This window comes from Crocodylus siamensis, chromosome 1, assembly GCF_052110815.1.
Source record: "Crocodylus siamensis isolate JL-2025a chromosome 1, ASM5211081v1, whole genome shotgun sequence".
Lineage (NCBI taxonomy): Eukaryota > Metazoa > Chordata > Crocodylia > Crocodylidae > Crocodylus > Crocodylus siamensis.
In genome coordinates, this window is record NC_143395.1 from 360,519,667 (window position 1) to 360,544,180 (window position 24,514).

The 24,514-nt window shown below is 41.8% G+C and overlaps 1 protein-coding gene across 3 annotated transcripts in view; it reads left to right on the forward strand.

Moving 5' to 3' along the window:
* Positions 1-24,514, forward strand: part of NAA16 (N-alpha-acetyltransferase 16, NatA auxiliary subunit) — a 99,550-nt gene that overhangs the window by 23,989 nt on the left and 51,047 nt on the right. For 2 of the 3 annotated variants that reach the window (XM_090025046.1, XM_090025054.1), the window contains exons 2-7: positions 3,028-3,112; positions 6,056-6,160; positions 10,179-10,336; positions 12,774-12,908; positions 21,531-21,684; positions 23,330-23,449. In XM_090025046.1, coding sequence (XP_089881172.1) covers positions 3,028-3,112; positions 6,056-6,160; positions 10,179-10,336; positions 12,774-12,908; positions 21,531-21,684; positions 23,330-23,449 — 757 coding nt within the window. Of the gene's footprint in view, positions 1-3,027; positions 3,113-6,038; positions 6,161-10,178; positions 10,337-12,773; positions 12,909-21,530; positions 21,685-23,329; positions 23,450-24,514 lie in introns of those variants that run through there. The other variant, XM_090025065.1, reaches the window with a different exon arrangement.

The window sequence follows — 24,514 nt, forward strand, 5'->3', positions numbered from 1 at the left end:
TCCTCTATCCACTGCAGCTTGCAGGTACATTAGCACTCTTTTATCAATGGTATTGGAACATGTTTGAGTCTCTCTCCAGTTTTAGCAAGCGCAACAAATAATGGTCTTTGGTCAGCAACATCCAGCCCACAGAGCCACTGGATTCAGTCCTCAGAGCCTGGGGACTTCAGTGAGGAGCTGTGCCAGGCCTGGTCAGTCTTAAGCTCCATGAGTACTACCACTGTGCCTTCTCCCACCTCCTAGCCTCTTCCCCAGCTGTAGCACCTCCTTTCAGTTCCCAGCTGCAGTGCAGAAGTGGTAACAGCATGTGTGCAACTCCTTACTGGCTGGAAGCTATACCTGCACTCCATCTGAAGAGTGGAGGCTGGGTGAAGTGGGAAGGAGAGGCAGCTCCCACCTGTATGGCTCTAGTCTTGGTGCAAGGAAAGCCTTTGACCACTGGCATGCTGTGGAATCCACCTGGTCTGCGTTAGACCAGAACCAGGCTGTTCTGGCCCGCCGCTTGAAAAGGTTGCTGACCACTGGTCTTTATCATAAACTGGTGCCTGGTGAGAAGAATCTGAGGCAACTAGATACTGAAAGAATAATCTTAACCATAATTTCTTCTGTAATCTTAAATCCAGACTGTCAAATCATTGTCTCTTAAACACATGCTGGTGGTGCTTTAACTGAAGCTGACAGCCCGCCTGATTTAAGGATGACTTTAATGATGTCCATTAGCACTGACTGGGCTGTTTACATTTCTGTGGGTTTTAACTGCAGTCCTTTCTCTGCAAGTAGCGACAGCCTGGTCGAAAACTTTTTGTCGTAATCACAGTTTCTTCCCAGCGTAAAAATCAAAATAATTCAAAGTGAAAATAGCCATAGCTCTTCAGCAGAAATGCAGTTTAGATGTTAAGTGAATGTGTTCGTCTTTGTAGGTCATAATAGCTCTATATCCTGACTCTCAAGCAGGACATAGGTCTTCACCAAGGGCCTGTATCCTATACTCGCACAGAATTCTAATGCACTTTTTTCCCTGAGAGAGACTGCCACCTACCCTCTTGTTTCCAGGCCAGGGAAGGGGGATGAGCAAAGGAAGATCCATATTATTTAAACCTCTTCATTGTGAAGCTGTCCTTCTCAAGAAGTTGCAGTAAATTAAACGTTATTGTTGGGGATCCCTAAACTATCCTACCATATTAACAGTTGTCCAGACTTATTGTAAATACCACAGCTATGTTGTCATCTTACCCACTGAAAACCATATATGTTGAGCACTATCCAAACATATGAATGCAGAGCTTGCCCTGAATGCTTAAGAGAAGCAGCAGACTATTAAGGAAACAGAAGTGGAGTTTGATTTTTGAGGTCTAGTTGCTGGTTCCTTACTGAAGGAACTGGTATATTACCGTATTTACTCTAATCTAAAACAGCCCTGAATGTAAGAACCATCCACACACACACTCACACACACGCACACACTAATTAGATCCTGTATATGGAAAACTTATGCTAATTATCAGCGGTTCCTCTTGAATTTGTACTCCTCCCATTGCTACAGCAGGGAACATAGTAGGTGGGGGTATCAGATGGTCCCCTTGCCCCCCTTCTTCCCTAAATTCTCCCCCGTGCAGCTCCATCCACCCCGTTCATTGTCAGATTCTACTCAGACCTTGTTCAAATGCAAAGCATCAAAAACACTAACGTTGAATTAAACATACCTATAGTAATTCACATATAGGCAAATTACTGTAGGTACTTATAGACTTAGTTGATCCAGAATTGATGCATTTTAACTTTATTTGCAAACTTGCAAGTTGCAGCACAAATATACCATAAACACTTTTGAACATCATTTTTGTACCTACTTATACATATGCAAGGTATTAGTCCAAAGCCAAAAGGCTTATGATTTATCATATAATTCATTAGACTAGGCCCCAGGAGAGTCAACAGAGTTTCAAGTCATGGTGACCCCACAGCTAAACACTGCTTAGTATGTGTGAGTCCTCTAGATTATCCCCTTGACACCCCCCTTCCTCCAACAAGGGATCCATGTGCTAATTAGCCCCCCACTCCCAACCAGAACCAGGTGTTCTTGTCATGAGTCCTGGGATCCTTCAGAAATGTGTATGTAGATGAGGTGTGGGGCTGCCTGGTCTGGGTGGGGCCATTCTAGTCGCATGCAGTGTGCCAAGAGAGGGTGCTGCAGGCCCTCTCATCTACAGAGATGTTTGGTGATGTTTGCCAACTGTATCACTGGAAATGGGAAAGAAAGGCACAGCTCAGCTGTGGGAGTGAAACAGAAGTAAAAATTTATTCAGTGTAATGATTCAGGAGTAGGGACCTACTCAGTTTGCTGTCTGAGAGGGCTGTCTGTTGTATGAGTCTTCCCCGCCCCCATCCCTGCCAATCAGCAGCAAGGGGCAGGGGCACGCAACAGACAACCCAATCAGTAGTGAGGGGCAGGGCCACATAGTGGACAACCCTATCAGCCAGTCAGTGGCAATAGGCAGGACCACTGGGGCCCTCCAGCCAATCAGAGGCATGGTGGGGGGTAGGGGTGGGGGTGGCAGCTTTCTGTGATAAGCCTGTGAAATTGGTGGCCAGCCAGGCCTGTGCTCAGCCCACAAAATCAGCCACCTGCCTTCTTGATTTTGGTAGGTCCTATTCATGAGTTTAAAAAGAGTGCTAAGGAGGACTGAGTGCAATAGGCATCGTATTCAGATGAGCTGCGCTAACTTTGCCTTGTGGTAGGTTCCCATGAGTATGTTTTATAGGCATACCCACTGTAGGTTGCATTCAGTCACCTTCATAGCTGGTTTCCATTACTGAACACATGGTGCTTCTGGCATCAATTTAATGATAGATAACGGTATATTCAATGAGGCTTTCCTGTATATGTATATAAGACCAGGGGGGTTTTTTCCCTGGGCTGACTGGGGCGGTGGGGAATTGGAGACGATCTTGTCATATATTTGAGTGAACACAGTACTTTCAATAGCTGTAACTTGAGCTTTTGGTTTTTTGGTTTTTTCCCTGCAGAAATGTTACGAACAAAAACAATACAAAAATGGACTCAAATTTTGCAAGATGATCCTCTCTAACCCGAAGTTTGCTGAGCATGGAGGTAACTGTATGTTTTGAAATGTTTATTGCCCTTGGTAAGTGTGACTTCAGCTGTATGCAGTTTGGCAATTCTTCCTTACTGGGGAATAAAAACATCCCCAGCTCTGTAATTCATCCAGATTTTGATCCTGCTGTAACTCCTGGTGATCAGCAATAGCTAAAGCGGTGGGATGCACACTGAGTTGACTCTTCTGTCCTTAAATACTGCTCAAAAAGAATATAAAGTATAAATTGCAGTAGAATCTCTCCACAGCAATAATAGAGCTCACCTACGATAATCATTATTTATTCTGACATGAAAAGCCAGACTTCCAAGTAATTGCTCCATTGTCTATTAATAGTATGCAGCATGGAATTCAGGGAGGACTCCAATAAAAATGCCTTTTTTCTCAGTTTTATACCTATCGTACCATCATATTTTTGGAGCAACTGTAATGGCAAACTACACTATCAAAGCAAATATCTTTCCAAAGTGCAGCAAGTATTTTTGTCATATGTGGCCCCCCGCCCCAGCCCCAGTAGCTCTCTCAAGTGTGTTGGTATTCGAGTAAAATAGAGCACCACACAAAATGCAGCATTCTAGCAAGAGTCAAAGAAAAGCAGTATAGAGACATGCCATGGAATTAGCAGAGTATTTTAGGTGCAGTCTCAGAGCTGTTTCACACTCTAAATTTAAATTTGTGTCTTGTCTTTTTTTTTTCCTTTTCCCTTGTCACTGTTGGTACCTCATGTCTCTCTTCAGTGTTGTTTGTTTCTCAGGTTGCTTCTTTTGCTGGAGCAGGGGTGTCGAACTTGTTTAGCCCCATGGACCAAATCCACATTGCAGCCAATGACATTAATCTCTGTAGCTGCCAGAACCACTATTTCAAAATGGCTCCAGAATCCAGGCAATTAGCGCTGCTGCTGCTTACCCTCTCCACTCCCCCTTTTCCCCTGCCACAGACTGTAGTTGCCAAGGGTGACTAAAAACCCAGATTCAGTGGTGGGTGGAGCGGGGAGAGGGAGTGAATATCATTAATTCCCTGGGTTTGGGAACCACATTAGAATAGCAGGTCTGGCAGCTGCTGGAATTAACACTGCCGCTGCAGGGTCTCTGGCAACTGTAACTATGAGCCAAATCCTGCCCACAGAGATATGTGGTCCAGCCTATGAGAAGCCCTGCAGGTTTTTCTGTAGACCAGAACCCATTTTGAGACCATGTGTTTTGTACCTCTGTGGAAGACCAACACAACTGTCTAAACTTGTAGGTTAATGTAATGTAATTCGACCTAGAGCTGCTGTAGGCTTCAAAAATCCAGAACAGAGCCTGGAGTGAGCAGCTGCAGCATCAGAACTAAGCCAGTGGAAGGATTAGCTGAAAACTGTGCATTGTTTTTTCATTTAAGTTTCAAATATATTGAGTTACAAACATCTAATCTGTTTTGGAGGCAGCTAATGCCTGGATTACTGTGGCAAAGTCATTAATTAACGCGTAGAGGATAGCCAGACTTGGATAAAGGAGAACTACTTTATTTTTTCTCAGTGACTTGACTTCAGCACCAAGTACAAGCTCCTTTAGATTCTTTGGAAGGTGTTGTCTTGACTCAGTTTTGTCAAATTTTAAATTTTTCTATATGAAGAACTGTTTTCTCTGGTGAACCTCTCATTTTACTTCTGTGTTCATATTTTCTGTGCAGACCTGTTGAAATCTTAAGCTTTGAACTTCAGGTTGGTATTTTGTCAGGACAGCTTACCTTGAGATGACATACTTGGTACAAACATAGTTCTAACTCGGTACAAAGCAATTACTTTCAACGCTATGAGAAAAAAAAAAAGGATACTTTGGCAAATATTTGTATCTTGACCATGATTAATGTAATGTACTCTTCCAGTTTCAAAAAATGGCCTTGGTATTTTGTAGTAGTTATTAAATGTGAAACTGAAATAGACTTAGAGGTTGAGCTAATAAGGGGTCAGATTTTGATGAGGTGCACAGGTACTTAAAGTCTGCCTTAGATCATTTTAGTAGAATAATAAAAAATGGCTGCAGCTATGTTATTTCCTGGTTTGGGTCTGGTATTGGATCAAAGGGAAAAGCTGTTGTGGATGTACATAATTGATTTTCTGAAAGTCTGTTTGCCCATATTATAAAGTAAATGTAATAAGCAAGTATTAGGGTAAAGAACTGTCTCCCTAATTTAACTAAGTGACTTTTCTCATACATTATAACATTAATCCGGCATGCTTGGGACTGAGTACCTGCTGGAAACTTAAAAATTCGGGGAGGGGGTTGTTTTTGTTTTTTTTTTAAACCAGAGTGTGGGGGGTGAGGAGGTAGTCCCAGAACAGTGGCCACACACGGAGCAAGGTGGTGGATGGTGGCAGCAGCTACTGCATGCAAGGTCCCCCCTCCACATCCATGGGAGTGGAGGGGGAAGCTTAAAAAGTGCTGGATTTTTGAGAATTCGAGATTTTTTTTTTAATCCAGATTTATAAGGTTATTGGATAAGCAAGCAATTTGGTAGAGGTGGGAACAAGACATCTTTCAACTGCTGATCCCATGCTTGGACCATAAGACCATACATCTAGCTATCAATAATTTTTAGTATGCAATAATCTCCTAAAATTCCATTGTTTCACTTTAAAGTATTGTCTCCTTCCTGGCAGGGAGGGCATGTAGTGTTGGGTTCTTCCCCCCCCTCTCCCCCCATTTTTCAAAAGGATCAGTAAGAGAGAAACTTTCCCTTGGTCTGTATTATGTAGTAATATTGCTTTTACCTAAAATGACTGAGAATTAATTATCTGTTGGATGGCAGATCTGAACTGTTAGGCAGTATATTGAGGGTGGGCTTTCGTTTCATTTTGTTCCATTTTGTTCAACAAACTGAGTTGATTTCAAAACATGTTATACATATATTGTTAAATATTTCCATTTCCTCATTTATCAGCTCAATCTTTCCTACAGAAACCTTGGCCATGAAAGGACTAACGCTGAACTGTTTAGGAAAGAAAGAAGAAGCATATGAATTTGTTCGTAAAGGACTTCGTAATGATGTAAAGAGTCATGTCTGTATCCTTTTTATTTTTGTACCAAAAAAAGATCAGGGATTCAGATTTTTTTTAATGAAATAGGATTGTGGCTTTTAATATGTTTGTATGATACTTGTTTTTAAACTAGTTGTATGATCTGTTAGAATGTGGAATGCTAGTAAAGGTAAATAGCTAGTGTGGAACTTTTCCTGTACAAGTCAACTACTTTATAGGAGGGGAGAAGTCTATTTAAAGGTTTTGACTTCATACCTGCAAAATGGTTTTATTTTAATAGCTTTACAAAAAATGTTTTAATAAGTCTTACTTTTAATGCAGTATTTGTCACATTTAGGTATCTTACAGTTATGCATAGGCATTAATAAAAATAATATTTGTTTAATAACTTACATAGCACTAAGTATTGCTTGTAGAAGAATTAATCAAATTATGATGATACACTAAAACTCAGTATAAAAGTGGTGGTATTAGTTGCTCTAGCTAAATGCACATTTACTGTGAAACGTTTTTTCTGTAGGGCAAATGACATTTTTAGCTGGGATTCTTTGTTATGTTGTAGTTAATACGTCCAACATTTGTTGATATCTCTTTACTTCATTTAGACTCAAGTTCTGAAGCCATTAGAAACATTAATAATGAAACAAAGTGTACAAAGTTTATGTTCAAAGTTCAGAACTAAAACACCTTATATCTACTTTTCCTTAACCAAAGGAAATCCATTCTTCCCCTAATGGGAAAAATATGGTGTTACAAATGAGAACCCTCTTTTTTGCTGAATTTCTGCAGAAAATTCAAATTTTTGAACCAAACAAACATTACTAATCAAACAAAATTAAGTATGGTTTGGTGTGCTGGTTTGCCAGTTCCAGCACTTTTTTCCTTCCAGGTGCATACATTTATAAATAGATTTGATATTCTGCACTTATTAGTATTATGGCATGAAGCATGCATGTAATTCAAAAAAACTTAAAATTTTTTTTTCTCTTCCAGTGTAAGGAGACTTGCCATCCTAGAAGGGAAGTTTGTTTAACCGTTTTAGTGTATGATGTTTTAAAAAAAATGAAAAGGTACTTTGGGGGAACTTTTTTTCATTTCTGTAGGACCCTGTTTCTGTAGGACGCTGGATTTCATCACCTGTATATTGTGGATCCTAGTTGAGGATTTTGTCCCTAAACATACTAGATTTGGGTTAGAGCAGCCACCATCTTCTTACGTTGGTGGTTAACTGTTATTCAGACTTAATTTGTTTTTAATTTGAGTTCAAGATGACTGATATGTGAGCCAAAAGACCTCTTCTGCAAGAAGATTTGCTGTTTCAGCTGTTCTCTTATAAATTGCTTCAGTGAAAGACTCATTTTCAGTGTGAGTTTTTGTGGATGCTGACTTTTTGTTTTACTGACTCTTCAGCTTTAAATTTCATTGGCTGAGGAGTGCTAATAAAGTGTTGGTCCCTTCCAATTATAAACTAATCTCTTCGCCACTTCGGCTGTATCTTTATTTAGCATCAGAACAGGTTGAATTCTTGATGTTCTGTTTTCTGAACATTCTCCTTCTTTCCCCTTCCCCTTGCTCTCCCTGCTTTCCTCCCCCAGTTGTCTTGCTTTTCCCTGATCCCTGGGAGGAAATGTTTCCAGATGATGTCTTTTGCTTTAATCAGTTCCATTTACTATGGAGGCATGGAAGTGAGGCTGTAGCCATAGTGATTACGTGGCTTGCTTAGACATCTGAACCTGAATTCTTTTATTTTAATTGATAGCCTACTTCAGGGGAGCAGTAACTGCATGCAGGTCCAGGAATTCTGACCTTCTATACAGCAATACTGTGTAGGAGGATTACTTTTTGGAGTCTTTAGAAAATTGTTTGAATTGAATTAATGTTAGTTGAGGAGTCTACAGCCTGAAACAGTGGGCTCCTATCAGTTACTCATTTCTCCCTAACTTAGGACTTTAAGCTGTGTAATAAGCACGTCCTACTATTACCGCACTCTTAAACGTGATTATTAGGTAAACTCTTTGATTGCTTTCTCTGTTGACCAGGAGGTCCAGTAAACAGAGACCTATATTTCAAGAAACTTGGGTGCCTATACACGTGCAGGAAGGCCACTCCAACATGCTGTAATTGTAGTGTATTGGAGCAGACTCAATGTAATTAGTAATTACCGTGCTCCAGCAGATTCCAGTGTCACGTGTATCTGTGTTCCTTTGCTGAAAAAATGATGGCGGGGCGCTGTAAAGCTCACTAAAAGTTAAACATCTCACAGATCACCAACATTCATGTCCTGCAAGCAAATAGCATGAGTATTGAAGCGATGATCATCCAATATCAACTTTGTTGGACTGTCCATGTCATTGGGATGTCCAGCTACAGACTCGTGGTGTTTGCTTGCAGCATGTGACCATTGGTATCTCTCGAAGCAAGTTTTATTCTCCCAGTTCAGCCAAGGTGTATACTAAAGAGGAGGGCAGAAAAAGTGCTTTGGGGGCACCCTTGTAGCCAACTTAAAAAAGGCAACATCAATATCAACTCATGTGAGACTATTGCCCAACACTGTCCCAAATTGGGGGCAGGGGAGGAGTGCTGCAGGGATCTCAGTACTTTGAAACCTCCCAACAACAGGAGATGGAAAAGCAGAAGTGGTAAAAACAGTATGTAGTAGACCAAATCAAGATGACTCTTCCTGCTGGTAGGATATGATCCGAGACATCACCAGCATGGCAGAAACATTATTCAAGAGCTATTATGCAGAAGCTTGAATAGTGTGGTGAATGTTTAGTTTTCTTTAGACACCACTGCATAGCTAGAACCTGTTGCATGTCAAATAATATTCATGCCTTTATTTGTTAAAATTGTGAAATGACTGACTGAAGCAGGCAGACCAACTAAATGTAATGTTTGGATGTGTCTTTGACACTTACTGGTGTCCTGCCTTTAGTTCAGAGACTTTCCTGGGTAAAATTAGGGGGGATGGTGAAATGGGGGAGGGCAGCATGGATGGAGACGTTGCTTGGAATCAGAATCCAGGAGGTTGCAATGCAGAGAAACTTGAGATCTTTGATGTCAATAATCAGAGATTTGTTGACTGAAACGGTCATATTATCCTAAAAATTCTTCACTGAATCAATTTTGCCTCCATTCACAGTTAACAGAACTGTGATCTGGACTGTTGGGTATTTTGAATTTATATGATTTTCTTAGATGTTTAGCAAAACTGATAAGGGCTATTGGGGTTTTTTGGGAAGGTCAGATTACTTACAGTCTGTTTTTTGGAGGCAAAAGAGAGAGCTTCTGTCAAGTATATTTTGTACAAAAGAATATGACATTTTTGTTCATACTTAGGCTGTGTTATTCAGGTGTGTGCTTAATTTGGAGATGAAAACCAAGTAAGCCTGGTTTTAGATAGATTAAAAAAAAGGTGGGGGGAATGGCGAAGAAAAATATTTAGAAACAGAATTATTTTCCTAAGCAGTGGCTATAGGGTAGAGCAGTGGTCATAGGGATAAGTATTTAAAACTTTAAATGTGGAGATGGAAAGAGTCAATGTTTTAGGTAGAGCAGTCGTATAAATAATGGTATGAAAGCTGAAGGAGAAATTTTGAATTGACCATGAGGAAGAGAGTGCAAGATAGCTAGCTAGATAAAAATATAAAGTTCTGGAATAGGTTCTTTGGGATGTGGAAGAAGTTAACCACAATAATTTATAATTTATTTAAAATGTATCCAGACATATTTCAAGGATAATATGTGGTTATGAGTTGTGATAATCCAATTGGTATCTTTCTCAAGATTGAATGTTTTTTGATTTCTAACAAAAGTTCATGAAATGTATAAATAATGGTTTCCTATATAGGATTAATACAAATTTGGAGGTATTTCACATAAAAATGTATAGCATAAAGGTTGAGGTTAAGTGCACCTAAAATAAATGGGAGATTCCTGGAGACCCATCTGCTTTTGTTTTGCTTGTTGAGGCTTGTATAATACAAATGCACTGCAGTTATCTTCAGAAAACTGTGAATGTTGCTGTCCTTAACTTATACTAGGTTGGCATGTATATGGACTTCTGCAGCGTTCTGACAAGAAGTACGATGAAGCTATTAAGTGTTATCGAAATGCCCTCAAATTAGATAAAGACAATCTACAAATCCTAAGAGATCTCTCACTGTTACAGATTCAAATGAGGGATCTAGAAGGATATAGAGTAAGTATTTCTAAATTTGTGTCTTTATTACTGTCTTTTATTTGGGAGGTTTAACTCCAGATTTATCAGTTTCAGGCTGTTGTCTAGGAAAGCTTGAGGATAGGGTGAGCCCTAGTAGGCTACACCTGATGAACAGGCTGCATATAGAAGGTAACAGATATGCTCTTTCCATGATTTGCAGAACAGCTTTTTTTAAAAGCTGTGCTTCTCAATTGCTGAATATACCACAGAATGAAGTTGATGGTGTTCATTTGGCTCTTAGCGTGTATATTTTTAGTACTTGGCACCTAACAGCCTACATTTTCAAAACCTTATGGAAACATGAATTCTTATGGATGGCGCCTACTTTCTCACCCTCCACATAACATCTGTTTTTTAATGCAAGTGAAGATGCTTGGATATTTTTAGGATGGTCCAAAATCACTAATTCTTTGAATAGATAGATAAGAACGTATGCAGTTTCTCTGTTCAGAAGAGCCCCATGTCCCATGATTAATAATGACTTGGTACCAGCTGATTCCAATTCTGCTGAATCCATCCTCTACTGCTAGCCCCAGTGGCAAAAGATTAGGAAGTGCTGTATGAATCAATTGCTGCTGCTCTTTAATCCCAGTATGTCACTTCCTTTCATTAAGAAAGTTCCAGAGGAAGGAGTGGAGCTAGGCTAGAAGAAGGGAAGAGAGAAATGTGGAGATATGGAGATGCTCTTAAATTTTTCTTTCTGAAAAAATTATACGTTAACCTGCTCTGTCTCCTAGTTCTGTCAAGGTACATACATGCTTTTCCCATTGTGAAATGAATGGTAGGGCAGGGTAGCACATTAGAGACTAAATGATTCAGAGAGGCATGAGCTTTCATAGAAAGTATCCTATTTTGTCAGATTCTATGAATGGACTTAGAGAAAGAAAGGGTTTAGAACAAAAATGTAAAGACAAAGGGAAAGGAGAGGAGATGGGGAGTGGTGAAAGGTAGGTTGAAAAGATCAGAATGGATGAACAAGATGGTAAATGCATTGAGGGATGTTGTTTAGCTTTTAACTCCAGCTATGTGTTCCTATATAATGGGATAAGAACCCGTAGTCTTTAAGACTGTTTAACACAATCCAGTCTGTGAATCTCAAAATTGTATGTCTCTCTGGACCAGTTATTTTCTCAGGCCCCTAGCAGATGTTGTGTTCATCTCATAATACAAGTTTTGTGTGTTAAATGGTAACCCACTACATGTTCTAGTCAATTTATCACATGATAAAAATGGTGACTCTTCCTCAAAGAAGTTACTCATTGAATGTGGAACTTTGTTGTGGTATGTATGTATCACAAGTTAACCAGAACATCCAACAATATTCTGCTCTCCAGTCTCCTTCCTAGGGCTGGCTACCTGACAAATGACCAAGTGGTGATCTGTGAGTGGTTTGTACACAGCCCCGTCTCCATTACCACTGAGCAGCAACGGGGGCAGGCAGCCATGGTGGTGGCAAGCAGCCCAGGCATCATGCAGACAGCCCTGGTCCTTGGTTGATCACTCACTTAAACTTTTGAACTCACAAGCAACCTTTGATGCAGGAGTCGCTCCCCAGTACTAAGCTGCTTGCACCAGGCACTTTAAAGAACATGTGGGTGGCCCAGAACTGATGAGCAGCTATATGGTGGTGCTGGGCTGCTCATGTGCCTGGAAGTTTAAAGAGTGCATACGTGACCCAGCACTGCTGAGCTGTTCTCCGCTTCTGAGCCTGCCACGTGCCCTTTCAAAGTGGCTGATGCAAGCAGCAATCTGGTCTGCCTGACACCACCCTGGCCACCCTGTTCCCATTGCTGCCTGTTGCAGGTGCCTGGAACAGCCCTTATCCGTGATAGACAAGGGAGACAGTGAGCAGAGTATCAGGGAACAATCCTGGTTAGCAAGGGTGTGGGGGCTCCCTGCAGGCAGCAGCAGGGATTGATTAAAGTGGGAGCCTGCATCCCACCTGCATCAGCGTCTGCTGCTGCTTGTAGGGCTGCTTCATTCCTTCCGCCACTGCAAGCAGTGGTAAGGCTGATTTTCAGGGCATAGGACAGCTACTGATTGTTAAATCCAAGTTCAGCTTTCCCGTTCACATGTTGGGTACAAATTTTTAAAAGTACCTTAATAAATTAGGCCATAAGTCTAATATTCAGAAATAACTTAAGTGTTATTGAACGTTAGTGAGACTTAGTTTGCCAAAGAGCTTAAGAGGCCTATAATTTTATGCCTTATGTTATGAATATTAAAGTGTAGTCCAACTTTTATATAACTTTGGTGTAATACTGCTTACTGCTTATTATTTTGTTAATATGTCTTTTAATTTCCAAAATTCCAGTAACAAATTTTTAAAATACTAAAAATAGGAGTGACCTATTATCACAATAGTAATTTGAGAACCTCTTTATTCAGCTATAAAATAATTTTCTTTTTATTAAAGGAGACAAGGTACCAGCTACTTCAGCTGCGTCCCACACAACGAGCTTCATGGATTGGATATGCTATTGCATATCATTTATTAAAAGATTATGATATGGCCTTAAAACTACTGGAAGAGTTTAGAAAAACTCAGCAGGTAAGACCTATCTTATAAAATAATAATACTTCACAGAATCTGAATTACACATAGTAAGTAGGAAAAAATGGCTGTTTGCAGACTTTCTTTGTTGTTGTTGTTGTTTTTCATTTAGCATCTTGGGACCTAATTCAGGAGCTCACTGTGTCTGTGGCTACTGATTATATATAGGCCTCATTTGATCCACAGATACTAGGCTACTTCCTGTTCTGGGTTTAAAGAAGTACCGATGGCATATGAAATAACTGATTAGGTGAGTTAAGATCTGTGACAGTGGAATAATTAACCAAAAAATCCCAATGGTTATCTTGTTGCTTAACAGGTGTTAGATTAATCAACACTATAGAAATTTTTACACCACACTTTCTGCTCTCGCAGTAATTTGGATAAAATGACTGACTTAACTGATTCTTACATTTCAGCAGCAAAGTATGTATAGAGGTTTTTTCCTCTTTCTTTTTCTTTTCATCTATTAATATACTAGCAATAACAGTGTCAATAACAAGAGGAATTAGAAAATGTTACTGATGATAAGAAAACTCAGAACTATGAGATTTGGAATACATATGGATCAAGGCACCATCTAACAAAAGAGTACTGGTAGGATCTGTTACTGACCACTGAAATAAAATGAAACAAGTCTAATAAATTACTGTAACATTTGGGAATCCACATTTTTCCATGATTAAAATGAAACACAAATTTTATATATATATAAAATAATAAAAATAAAAATTTATTCATGTCTGGAAAGTCAAAATAAGGAATATACAAAAAAATTGTATATAGTATTTGTGTGTGTATTATATACACTATACACAGAATTTTTTTTTTTATATATATTTATATATCTGTGTGTGTATATTGTAAGGGGATGGGGGTGCGTCACTTACCGTGAGACCCCGATCCCTGGATGTCCCCTGGAGAGGAGGCGGTACGTGTTGGACCGTCCCGCTTCGCCGCTCTCGCCTGCCACGACTTGATGGAAATATGGGGTTCACCTGTGCCGGGAAGCTGGCGGTCCACGTGAGGTACCGTACCTCCAAGGTCCAGGGGTCCTGAGGGCTCCTCCTCCCCTACACCCTCGCCCGGTCCTCCGGGAGGGGAGCCTCCGCTAGGGCTCCCTTGTCTTCGTACTAGTCCCGCAGTGGGGGGGGGGGTACCCCCACACTGCTGGACCCCCACCAGGAGTCCTACCAGCACCTAGTCTCCCTGATGCTGATCGCTCCACTAGTCCTGAGAGGTCTTTGCCTCTTGTGGTTCACTCTCTAGGCCCGGGGGGGGGGGGGGCTACAAACTCTGCCTCCCTGCCCGCGGGTCTTCCCCCGCGGCCAAGCAGCCCGCAGCCGCCGGAGGAGGGTCCCTCCGACCGAGCCTCCCTTCCCGGATTCCTCCGGTGCAGTGGCCACCGGTCCCTCTGGTACCTTCGTCCCGTCTGGGTCCACTGCTGCCCCTGGCTCCGCCGCTTCCCGCCTTGCTGGCCGCTGCGGCGTCGCTCCTGGCTCCGCGGCGGCCGGCCTCGCTGCCGCCGGTCCCTGCCGCCCGGTTCCTGGCTCTCCTGCTCCTGGCCCCGCCGCCTCCGGACCTCCGGCTCTCAGCTTCGCCGCCGCCGGGTCCCCGGCTCCCGTCCTCGTCGCTGCCGACTCCCGCCGCGTGGCAGCCGGCCCGGCCATACCTGGCTCCGCAGCTCTCGGCCTCGCAGCTCCCGGCTCCGCAGCACCTGGCTCCGCCAATCCCGGCCTCGCAACTCCCGGCTCAGCAGCTCCAGGGGCAGGCTCCCGCTGGAGCCTCCGTCTTTCCCTGCTCGGGGTAGGTGGTTCCTTTTTATCTTCCCAGGCCGGTCCCGCGCCGGCGCGGTTCAAGTTCCGGGAAACCTTAAGTTCCCGGCCAGACTTCCGGGTCTGGCCCCGGAAGCAGGGCGGAACTCCGGGGTTCCCCGCTCGGGCCGGGCCCCTTAGGGTCCTGGCCCCCTCACATATATAAATAAAATATTATTAAAAACAAAATACATATATATTAGCAATGGTATAGGTCCATTCTTAGGTGGAGATGCTAAGTCAGGGGTGGGCAAAATATGGCCCGCCGGCCAGATTCGGCCCACAAGGCCATTCTATCTGGCCCACGGGGCCCCTGAAAAAACCTGTGGAAAATTAATATTTCTCCGCCCTTGGTTCCTGTCAAAAATGACAGGAACCAAAGGCAGTAGGACCCAGGGGAAGCCCGGCAGGCTCCAACAGCAGTGGGGCCTGCCTGGTCCTGCCCCTCAGCCGGAAGCCCTAGCCAGGGTTTTTGGATTGGGAGCACATGGCTGCCCCAGCACAGGAAGCTCAGAAAAGGGGGGGGGGGACCCTGGGCAAGGAAGGAACGCTGGGGGAGGGGGAAGCAGCCCTTCCCCACCCATTCCTGGTGCCCCACACTGCAGCTGCTTGCAGCCCGTGTGGGACTGCCTATGCTCGCTCCAGATATCCCCATGCAGGCTGCGAGCACCTGCAGCATGGGGCACCAGGCATGGGGTCGGGGAGAGGCAGCTTCCCCCTCCGCACTCAGCTTTTTCCCTGGGCTCCTTACCTGCGTGAAAAGCGGTCCCGTGGCTGGCAGTGCAGGCGTTTGCAGCCTGCGCGGGGCTGTCTAGAGCAGGCACAGGCAGGCTGTGAGTGGCTGCAGCACTGGGCATGGGGTGGGGAGAGGCTGCTTTCTCCCCACTCCCCCCACACTCAGCACCACCTTTTAACCTGGCCCCACTGCCAGGCTGGTAGTGGGGCAGGTTACAAGCTGGTGCTGAACACAGGGAAAAGTGGCCCCTCGCCTGCCCCATGGCCAGCACTCCACACTGGAGCCACTCGCAGCCTGTCTGGGGCTGTCTGTGCCTGCTCCAGACAGCCCCACGCAGGCTGTGAATCCCTGCAACGTGGGGCACTGGCCATGGGGCAGGTGAGGGGCTACTTTTTCCCATACTCAACACCAGCTTCTTCCCTGCTGCCAAGCAGGTGTTTGGGGCTGTGTGCTGCCCCCCACCTGTACTGTGGGTCTGATGGACACAGGGTGTGAGCAGGCGGGGAGCCAGTGGGAGCACAGGGCCTTCACCAGTGCCCCGGGGCCAGTGCTAGTGGGGTCCAGAGCAGGACAGCAGGAGCACGGGGTCCCAGCTGGCAGGAGGTCTATGGAACCAGGCCAGCTCCCCCCTCTCTGCTGGTGCAACCCAGCCTGGCTTCACGGACCCCTGCCAGCTTGTGCACCGCTTTGGGCCCCACCAGTGCTGACCCTAGGACATTGGTCCCATGACATTGGGACCTGTGGTGACCAGGGGGTGGGACACCTATCAAGTGGTGGGGCTACCCAGGCGGCCCTTAGCCTGCCAAAACTGGGTAAGCAGCTCCCCACTCAAAATAATTGCCCGCCCCTGTGCTAAGTGGTTATGGGTGTGAAGGACACAATGCCTGTTTCACAGTGCCTGTGAAAAAGAGAAGGTTTATATATACTTGGATGAGAATGAAAATAATATTTCTGAAGTCTATTGACTTTCTCAGTTGTTAAAACCTATCTCCTTGGGATAAATAATTGTAACACTTAAATCAACCCAGATATCTTGTGCCTTCAAGTTGACAGCGCTCTGTTTGATTTCTTTGAAATGTTGGAATGCTGAAGTGCTTCTAAATGACTGAAAGAGTGCTAATTTTCATGAAGACTAGAAGTATGAACAAGCGCTGTTCTAAGCCAGTGGTTTTCAACCTGTGCTCCATGGACTTCTAGGGGTCTGAGGACTGTGATCAAAAATAACTGTGATCAATTAAAAGTATGTGAATATCTACACTTACACCTCCATTTGTCATTTCCAAAGGGGTCTGTACCTCCATTTGATATTTTTTAGCGGTCTGCGAATGAGAAAAGGTTTGAAAACCACTGCTCTAGGCCACTTGTTGCGGTATTTCCACTGTTTTGTCTGGGACTAAAGCTGATCTGTGTTTCATTACATAAATGATAGAAATAAACAGTATTTACTAGGGGTACACCAATAGAGATTTTTGGGGCTAACACTGAGGCATATTGGCCAATACCTTGGATTTCTGATTTGCAGCCCAGTAGCTTGAAGAGGAGTGTCCAGCTGGTAAGTCTGTTGTGGGGGAAGGGAAGGAGTGTGGGGGTGTGGGGTGCAGATTGAGGCCCCTGTGGTGAGGGAGGGAGTGGAGCTGGGGCAGGTGCTGCACAGCTGGGGCAGGGTGCGGGACAGAGCTGCAACCCATTTGGGGGGTGTGGGGATGCTGGTGGATGGGAGGGCAGCTCCCACAGCTGCATGCACCCCAGGATGACATGGGGGGGCAGATGCACCTGGATCTGCGCTTAGGGTGGGTGGCAGTTGTGGGAGGGGGCTGTACAGCTTTCCCACAGTGCACACAGCAGCAGGAGCCACCCCACCCCCGAACAAGCCACACCTCTGTCCCATGCCCTGCCTTTCCCCAGCTGGGCAGCACTTGCCCCAGCCCCACTCCCTTCCTCCCTCACTGTGGGGGCCTTGATCTGCCCCTCCCCCTATCCCTTCTACCACAACGCGCTTGCTAGCTGGACGCAGCTCTCCAAGCTGTCAGGTTGTGCTCCTTGTCTCCTACATGCTGTGCTGCGGCTATGTCCATGTACAGAGCATTTATGCAGCCAATAATTTGGCCGATCAGTCAAAAAAAAAATCTGATTTCCAATGCAGTCGATTTTCTTTATATTGGTACCGATCTGATATTGGACTGATATATCAGTGCACCTCTAGTATTTATCCAAATCCAAGACTATCCAATTGACCAAGACTACCACTCCCCAAAAATTAGAATCCACACATAGAAACTTTTTGTTATTTATATAAACAGACCTACTAATAAACTAGTAAGTCATATATTCAACAAACATTACTTCAATGTATATTAGGTTTTGCCGAGAAAATCCTGGTGAGTCCTGCTTCTTTTTAGTTCCTACATCCTTACTCTCACTGTCTTCACTGCTCTTATCTTCTCCCTCATCTTCCTACAAACCCTTGCCTTCAGTTCCATCCATGGCACTGGAGCCTTCTTGAAGCCTTTAATAAAGGACTCTGAAAATACCCTTTCCCAGTAATTCAGAATCCATTGGCAAATCAGTACTGTGTTTGGCTTAATTTTCCCACCAGGTTTAAGTGCGTGGTTTCTTGCCAAGAGCCAGTCTGAGCACTGTGTAAATTGTCCTTAAAGGGTTTATTCACTACAACATTCAGTACCTGGAGTTGAGATGTCATACCAGTAGGTATGATTACAGGATCACAATTCATTGACCAAATTTTTGCCTTCACATCTGGTTTTAAATGCCCTCTGAATGATTCTAATGCTAACATTGCACTTCTTTAGCAGTGCCCCAGGTCTCCTGTTCCACTTAACAAATATCTAATTGGTCATTCATCAGTTCACTTGAAAACCATCCTTGTCCCTGGAACCTAACTGTTAATTCCTGGTGGCAACTTTTTTTTTTTTTTGGCACAGTCTTTTTTGTTTCAACATCATTTAAGGTGGTAATTTGCTATGCCCTCCAGTACTTTTAACATCACTGTATTTCACAACTTTTCATTTTCTGTATTTCTCAGAATTACAAATTTTGACCTTTCTCAAAACTTATGTTGCTTGGCATGTCAGATAATGCTGATGAGACTCAAGTCTATTCTGTCTGGCCAAGTAGGAAATTATGAGTCTTGCAAAGCTCAATAACGTATCCCTGGAATTCAAAAGGGTTTTTTTTGCTGAAGTTCAGCGGTAACATTTGTGCAAGTGGCATTCATTACAGGGCTAAGATTCTACATTGCATCATTTGCATATGCCACCACTACTTGCCTTGAATTTTTGCTGTGGAACATTCAACTTTTTCATCATTTATGATCCCTTTAGTTGAAGAATTTTGTGTGACTGGCATTCCTTCAATTATCCTTTCTTTAATGTACGTAAGAACTGGCTTATCAATTTCAAGAAAGTGATCCTTTTTGTACTGCTGAATTACTTTCATATGGACTTAGCATCCTTGGTTTTCCTTTTAACTGTCTCCATCAATGCCCATTAGCTTCAGTAACACTATACTTTCTTCTTGCCTCCATTATTTGTTTTGTTTTGTTTTTTTCAGCATAGTACAACTTTCATTTTAAAATTCATGTTGTAGCTGCCGCTCATTTCTTTCAGTATTTTCATGTATGTACGGCTACTTTCTTGTGACATGATCTATCATGGTGTTTGCTCTGTCCCCCTGCTTGCCCTGTCAAATTTACCATGAGTGCCTGTTTTTTAAGTTTTGGCCAGTCATTAATGATTGGGTCCTGCAATTAACTGCATTCCCTCCCACTGCCTCCCTACCTTTCTACCTGGTGCCTCATTGCCCAGCTCCCTGCTACTACCTACCTCTGCATTCCCTATGTGCTAAATCCAGGATGGCTTATCTGATTGCATGTCAGTCATTCTCACCTCATCTGTGATTCCAAGACAAGGCTGTTTTTCACCATGTTGAGTGTGTGCGTGGCAGGGTGTGTGTGTGGCAGTGGAGGCTTGTTTTGGTGTGGAGTAAATACAGTAATGTCAGTCAACATTTTATGGAAAGTATGTCTTGTCAGACAAACCTTATTTAACTGTGCAGCTGTAATGCGATGAAGGCTTTCGTAAGGTGGTTGTAGTAATGCAGTAGCAAATCATTAGCTTGACCACTACATAACCTGATGTCAGATTATATACTTTTTATATTATTAGCTGTAAATATTTGTTTTAGTAATGAGTGCTTGGAGGATAATTTGGTTAAGTGACTGGGCTCCCGAAAGACGAAAGATTTAAGGTGGCATTACTGTGGAATGTGGTAGCTGTAGGTGTCTGTGGAAAGAGCAGTCATACTTTTTAAATAGCATTACTTTTTCATTTAGTTGCGTTTGAAGGTTTGTCAGGTAATGCTGACTGCTTCACGGCATCTTTTGAATATTCAATTTATTCTCTTATTAATATTCAATTTATTCTCTAAATGCTTAAAAAGGAGGTGGAGGAGTGAGCAAGAGAAGGGGGTAGGTCTTCAGAAAGTCAGAAATGCAGGCGCTGATGATATTTCATCAACAGCCTGCAAATTACAGTATGACAGGAGCTGCCTTTAAATGGAACGAACTTCACACTTATTTCTCTGTCTGTAACTGCTGATATGTTAAACTTTTAGCTATGGCTAGGGCTAAAGGAACCCTGAGAACAAAATTCTGTTGGGCCCTGTTAAAAACTTTTATAAATGTAACTACACAAAAGCTATATAAAAATTTGAAAGGCATGATAGAATTTGTCCAGTTTATAGCCACCTCAGAATTGCTCATAACTATGGAGTTGCTTTCTGCTGGGTTTTTAAACTGTAATCTCAGTCAGTTTATTAATACAAATGTAATATTTAATTTTCTTGCCCCCCCTCAGAAAAGGGAAAGCACTTTTCAGGGAACGGCTGATTAACCATTTCAGTGACTAATTTAACTTATGCGCAAAGTTTGATCAGAACAAAGTAGAATAAAGGAGAAGAAGATACATCAGTTAGCAAATTCAGCTTTTTCCTTTGACATCTGCTCTTTCTCTGCTCTATTTTATTTTAAATCTATTTGGAAATCGATATGTTGTATAAATTTATCTGTTCAATACCTCTGTGGTCTGAAATGAAGACAATTTTTCTTCCTATCCTAAATTCTGTGACTATTGACTCAGTAATTGCTGAACTCCACCTTTTGAGTTTCTTAAAGTTAGCTGAAATGGTTTCTGTGTAAACAGGGTATAAGAGCATTTAGTATGAAAAATTTTTAGTGAATGTAGGATATTTCTTCAAGATTGAAGTAAAAAAAAGTTCTGGCTAAAGGGAATTCCTTTCAGCAAGAGCTGATGTAGCAGCAGGGTAACAATTGCTATTTTTACTTCAGCCTGTAATCAAAGTCCTTTGTATTTCTCAGTCCATTGGAAATGGTTCTCAAGTTGATTATCTTCCACTTAAAATTGCCAGAGCACAGCAGTACTGTCATACCCTAGGATGCATTTTGTATTCAGGGGATACCTATCTCTTTTGTGGGATAACTATACTGACTTCATGCAGCAGAGTGCTCTCTACTTTGAGAGATTTAGCTACCAAGATATGCTGCCACAGTGCTGCATGAGAGAGCATCTGGGTTGGAATCTCTGGTTTACTGAATTTAAGCCCTGCAAAATTCAGTTTTCCTGCTCCAGAATTTAAATCGAGCTTGCTGTGGAGTACCTGGGGCCATACATATAGCGTTTGAGCAGTAGGAGGGACATTAGTGAGACTCCTGTAGGATGGTGGTGGTGGTGGTGGTTGTGTTGTTTTTTGGCTCGAATGACACAAGTACAGATTTAGCCATCAACTTGGTAAGAGGTGGTGGAGAGGTAGGGAGAGTAAGATGTATGCTTGTATTCACGGGTAGTTCCTCTATAATGGGAGCCATCCAAAGAGCTCTTTCACCTTCATTTGCTATTTTTAACTGAATCCTTGAGTTTTATGTTTTAAACACATGGATATTCTGGTCACTGAAATTTGAATTCTGTATAAAATTGTTCATAGCCAAGCTGCAAGTGGCATGGTTTGTGATAATTAACCGTATTTTTTTTCCAGATTCCTCCTAATAAAATAGATTATGAATATAGTGAACTTATTTTATACCAGAATCAAGTGATGAGAGAGGCAGATCTGTTTCAAGAGTCTTTAGAACATATAGAAACATATGAGAAGCAAATATGTGATAAGCTCATAGTAGAAGAAATCAGAGGTAAGTCGCTTTTTTTGCCATCTTTTGCCTCAAAACTGAAGTGTAATAGTAGTAGTTTTGCTAAAACAATTCAATAAATTTGACAATAAAAGTTCAGGGGAAAGAGCCCAAACTGTCTCCTGGGTTTTGATATGTGGTGCACCATGGGATGTATATTGAAACCTTAAAAGATGATCCATAAAGAAATTATTTCAAATGTATCAATACTAGATTTATAATTCGGCAGTTTGTTCACAATAAACCTCAAAAAGCTAGAGTGGTGTAATCTGATACAGGATGACAATGTATTTGGATGTGAAATGGCACTCCTTACCACTAAGAACAATTCATGGGTGTTGCATATATGTTAAAGACACTAACTAATGTATGTATGTTTAGTAAATTTTCATAAGTCAGAACTAGAATAATCAATTTCTACTTGCCTGTATCTGCAAGTAAGTAACTGAATGCACTGTTTGTACTGAAAGTGGTAGTTTCATGTTTGAAATACTAGGTTCTGTCATCCTTTTAACTACATCCAAAAGAAAAATGTCAGTATTCTGTTTTCAGTTACAAGTCATGCACTGTTTTCATCAAGTGGAGTCATTTAAAATATATACAGTTTTGACATAATCAGCATTTTTAGATATTCATTGTCCCTTATGTTGTATAACCGTTTTGTCAGTGTACCTATAAAAGCTGACATTGCAATTTAACGTAAAATATGGGTATATAACAGCTGGCCACCAATTGTCACAGCCACCTATTGCATTGTTAAGGAGCTTTGGTTTTGGCTCTTTCGTGTGCTTATTTTTGTATTAGTCTGAGAGAACCCTGAGAAGACAAAGTTGGGGAGGGATTCCCTGGCTGTTTGACACTGGGGAAATACCTACTAAAGGTTGGCTTCCCTACCCACAGCTTGCTGACGGTTCCTTATCCAGTTGGTAGCACCAGTTCCTAGATGCTGTCTTCTGTGACTAGCCAGTGTGTCTCTCTTTCTGACCAGTAAAATGGCCCATGTACAAGGAGATAGGGGAGCAAATAGAGGACTTAAGTGACACAAAAGATGCAAAGCCATTTAAGTGGCTGAATAGGGGAGATGGCTGACTCCAAAATACTGATTGTAGCTTATTACAGCAACCTGAAATCAAAATGAGGGCCAAACGTGTTTAAGTGCCTAGACTTCCTTGATGCTTCTATTGATATCCTATAATCCTCCCTTAAGTCACTTGTATGCAGATAGTTTGACTTGTGTTTTTTTGTGAGGACCCAAACTCAGAATATCTTGCATATGCTTCAGTAAAGTCTCAGACTTAATATTGCATCTTTATTGGCCAATTACACAAATCCAGTACCCTTAAGCTTTATTTCCCAGTAATTTGGGGTATTATTTTCAAGTCTAGGTGAGCAAAGTTAGTTTTGTAGATCCAGCAGCCAAACAAAAGTATAACTGCCCTTATTTCAGAAGTTCTGAATACCCTCAAAGTGCATGCCCTTGGGGGCAGTATACATCTCTGAAGCATCAAGCCACCTTTGGTTTGATATCCACAGACAATTTACTGGGCTTAATGTTAAACATTTTTTTTTTTTTTTTTTTACCATTTTAGCCGTAAGCCACAAGTAGACTTCCCATTTAATTGAGGTTTGTGTAACTGCATTATTTTAGGAGAAATGCTATTGAAGTTGGGAAGACTAAAAGAAGCTGGTGAAGTATATAAAGAACTAATTGATCGGAATGCAGAAAACTGGTATTATTATGAAGGTTTGGAAAAGGCTCTACAACCTAGTAAGTAATGCTGCTAATTTCTACCTCTTAAGCAATTATTAATCAAATAATGTTCAATTTAATGTTGCAAAAAAGTTAAAACTTGGCAGAAAAGAATTGTGTGTCTTCTGAACTAGAACATTTGGTAGTTGCATTTTACTGAATTAGAAGTGTATTCATTGAAAACTTATCTCTGGGTAAATACCAACACCAAGGCTTTCTTTAAAGGTCAAAGTTAAGGATGGCTGTTTGTCATGTGCCTGCTAGAGCTGCTCTTCCCTGGCACATCCTTCTTTGAAAATGGAGCCATGAGTTACTACTACTCCCTGACTCATGAAGTAGATTGATGCTATCATGTTACATGAATGTCCTTTTATGAAGTTGTCAACTTGCAAAAGGCTTGTAGAAAATTTTCTATTTAACCCAAGCACAAATAATGTATTGCTTTAATTTCCTTTGGGATGAATTTTTAAAAGTGCTTCATTTTAACACAAATTACCCTTCTTGTGGAAGAAAGGGGAATTGAAATAACAAGGATATTTAATATTTCTAAGCTAACTCCTATGCTTATTCTGCTGTTCCACAAAAAAATAAAATAATTTTGAACCCTTTTTAAAAATTAATTATTGGGACACCAGGTACCTGTAACTAAAATTGGAATGTTAAATTTCTTAAATATTTACCTCCTTATCAATTAACAAGAGGTGGTTCCTCATAAATAATACATGTATATAAAGTGCATATAGCACAGTAGACTACAACACAAAGACTTATTAGATTTATTCTGATGACATCATAAATCATAAGACCATAAGAATGTTACTAATTGATATTATACAGGTATTATACTTTCATACATCTTAGGGTTTTTTTTCTAAATATAAGGAAACATTATAAAACCTAAAATTGTCAAGGTATATAAGGTTTTCAGATGTGATTGGAGATTGAGTAAAAACAAATGATAGCAGCGTTAGTTTGAAGTCTGTGTACAATGTTATGTAGACACCTTGATTAACCTTTGTGTGTGGATCATTGTATCCAAATTGTTTTGCTTAGTACCTATATATTTAAACTGGCAAAGAACTT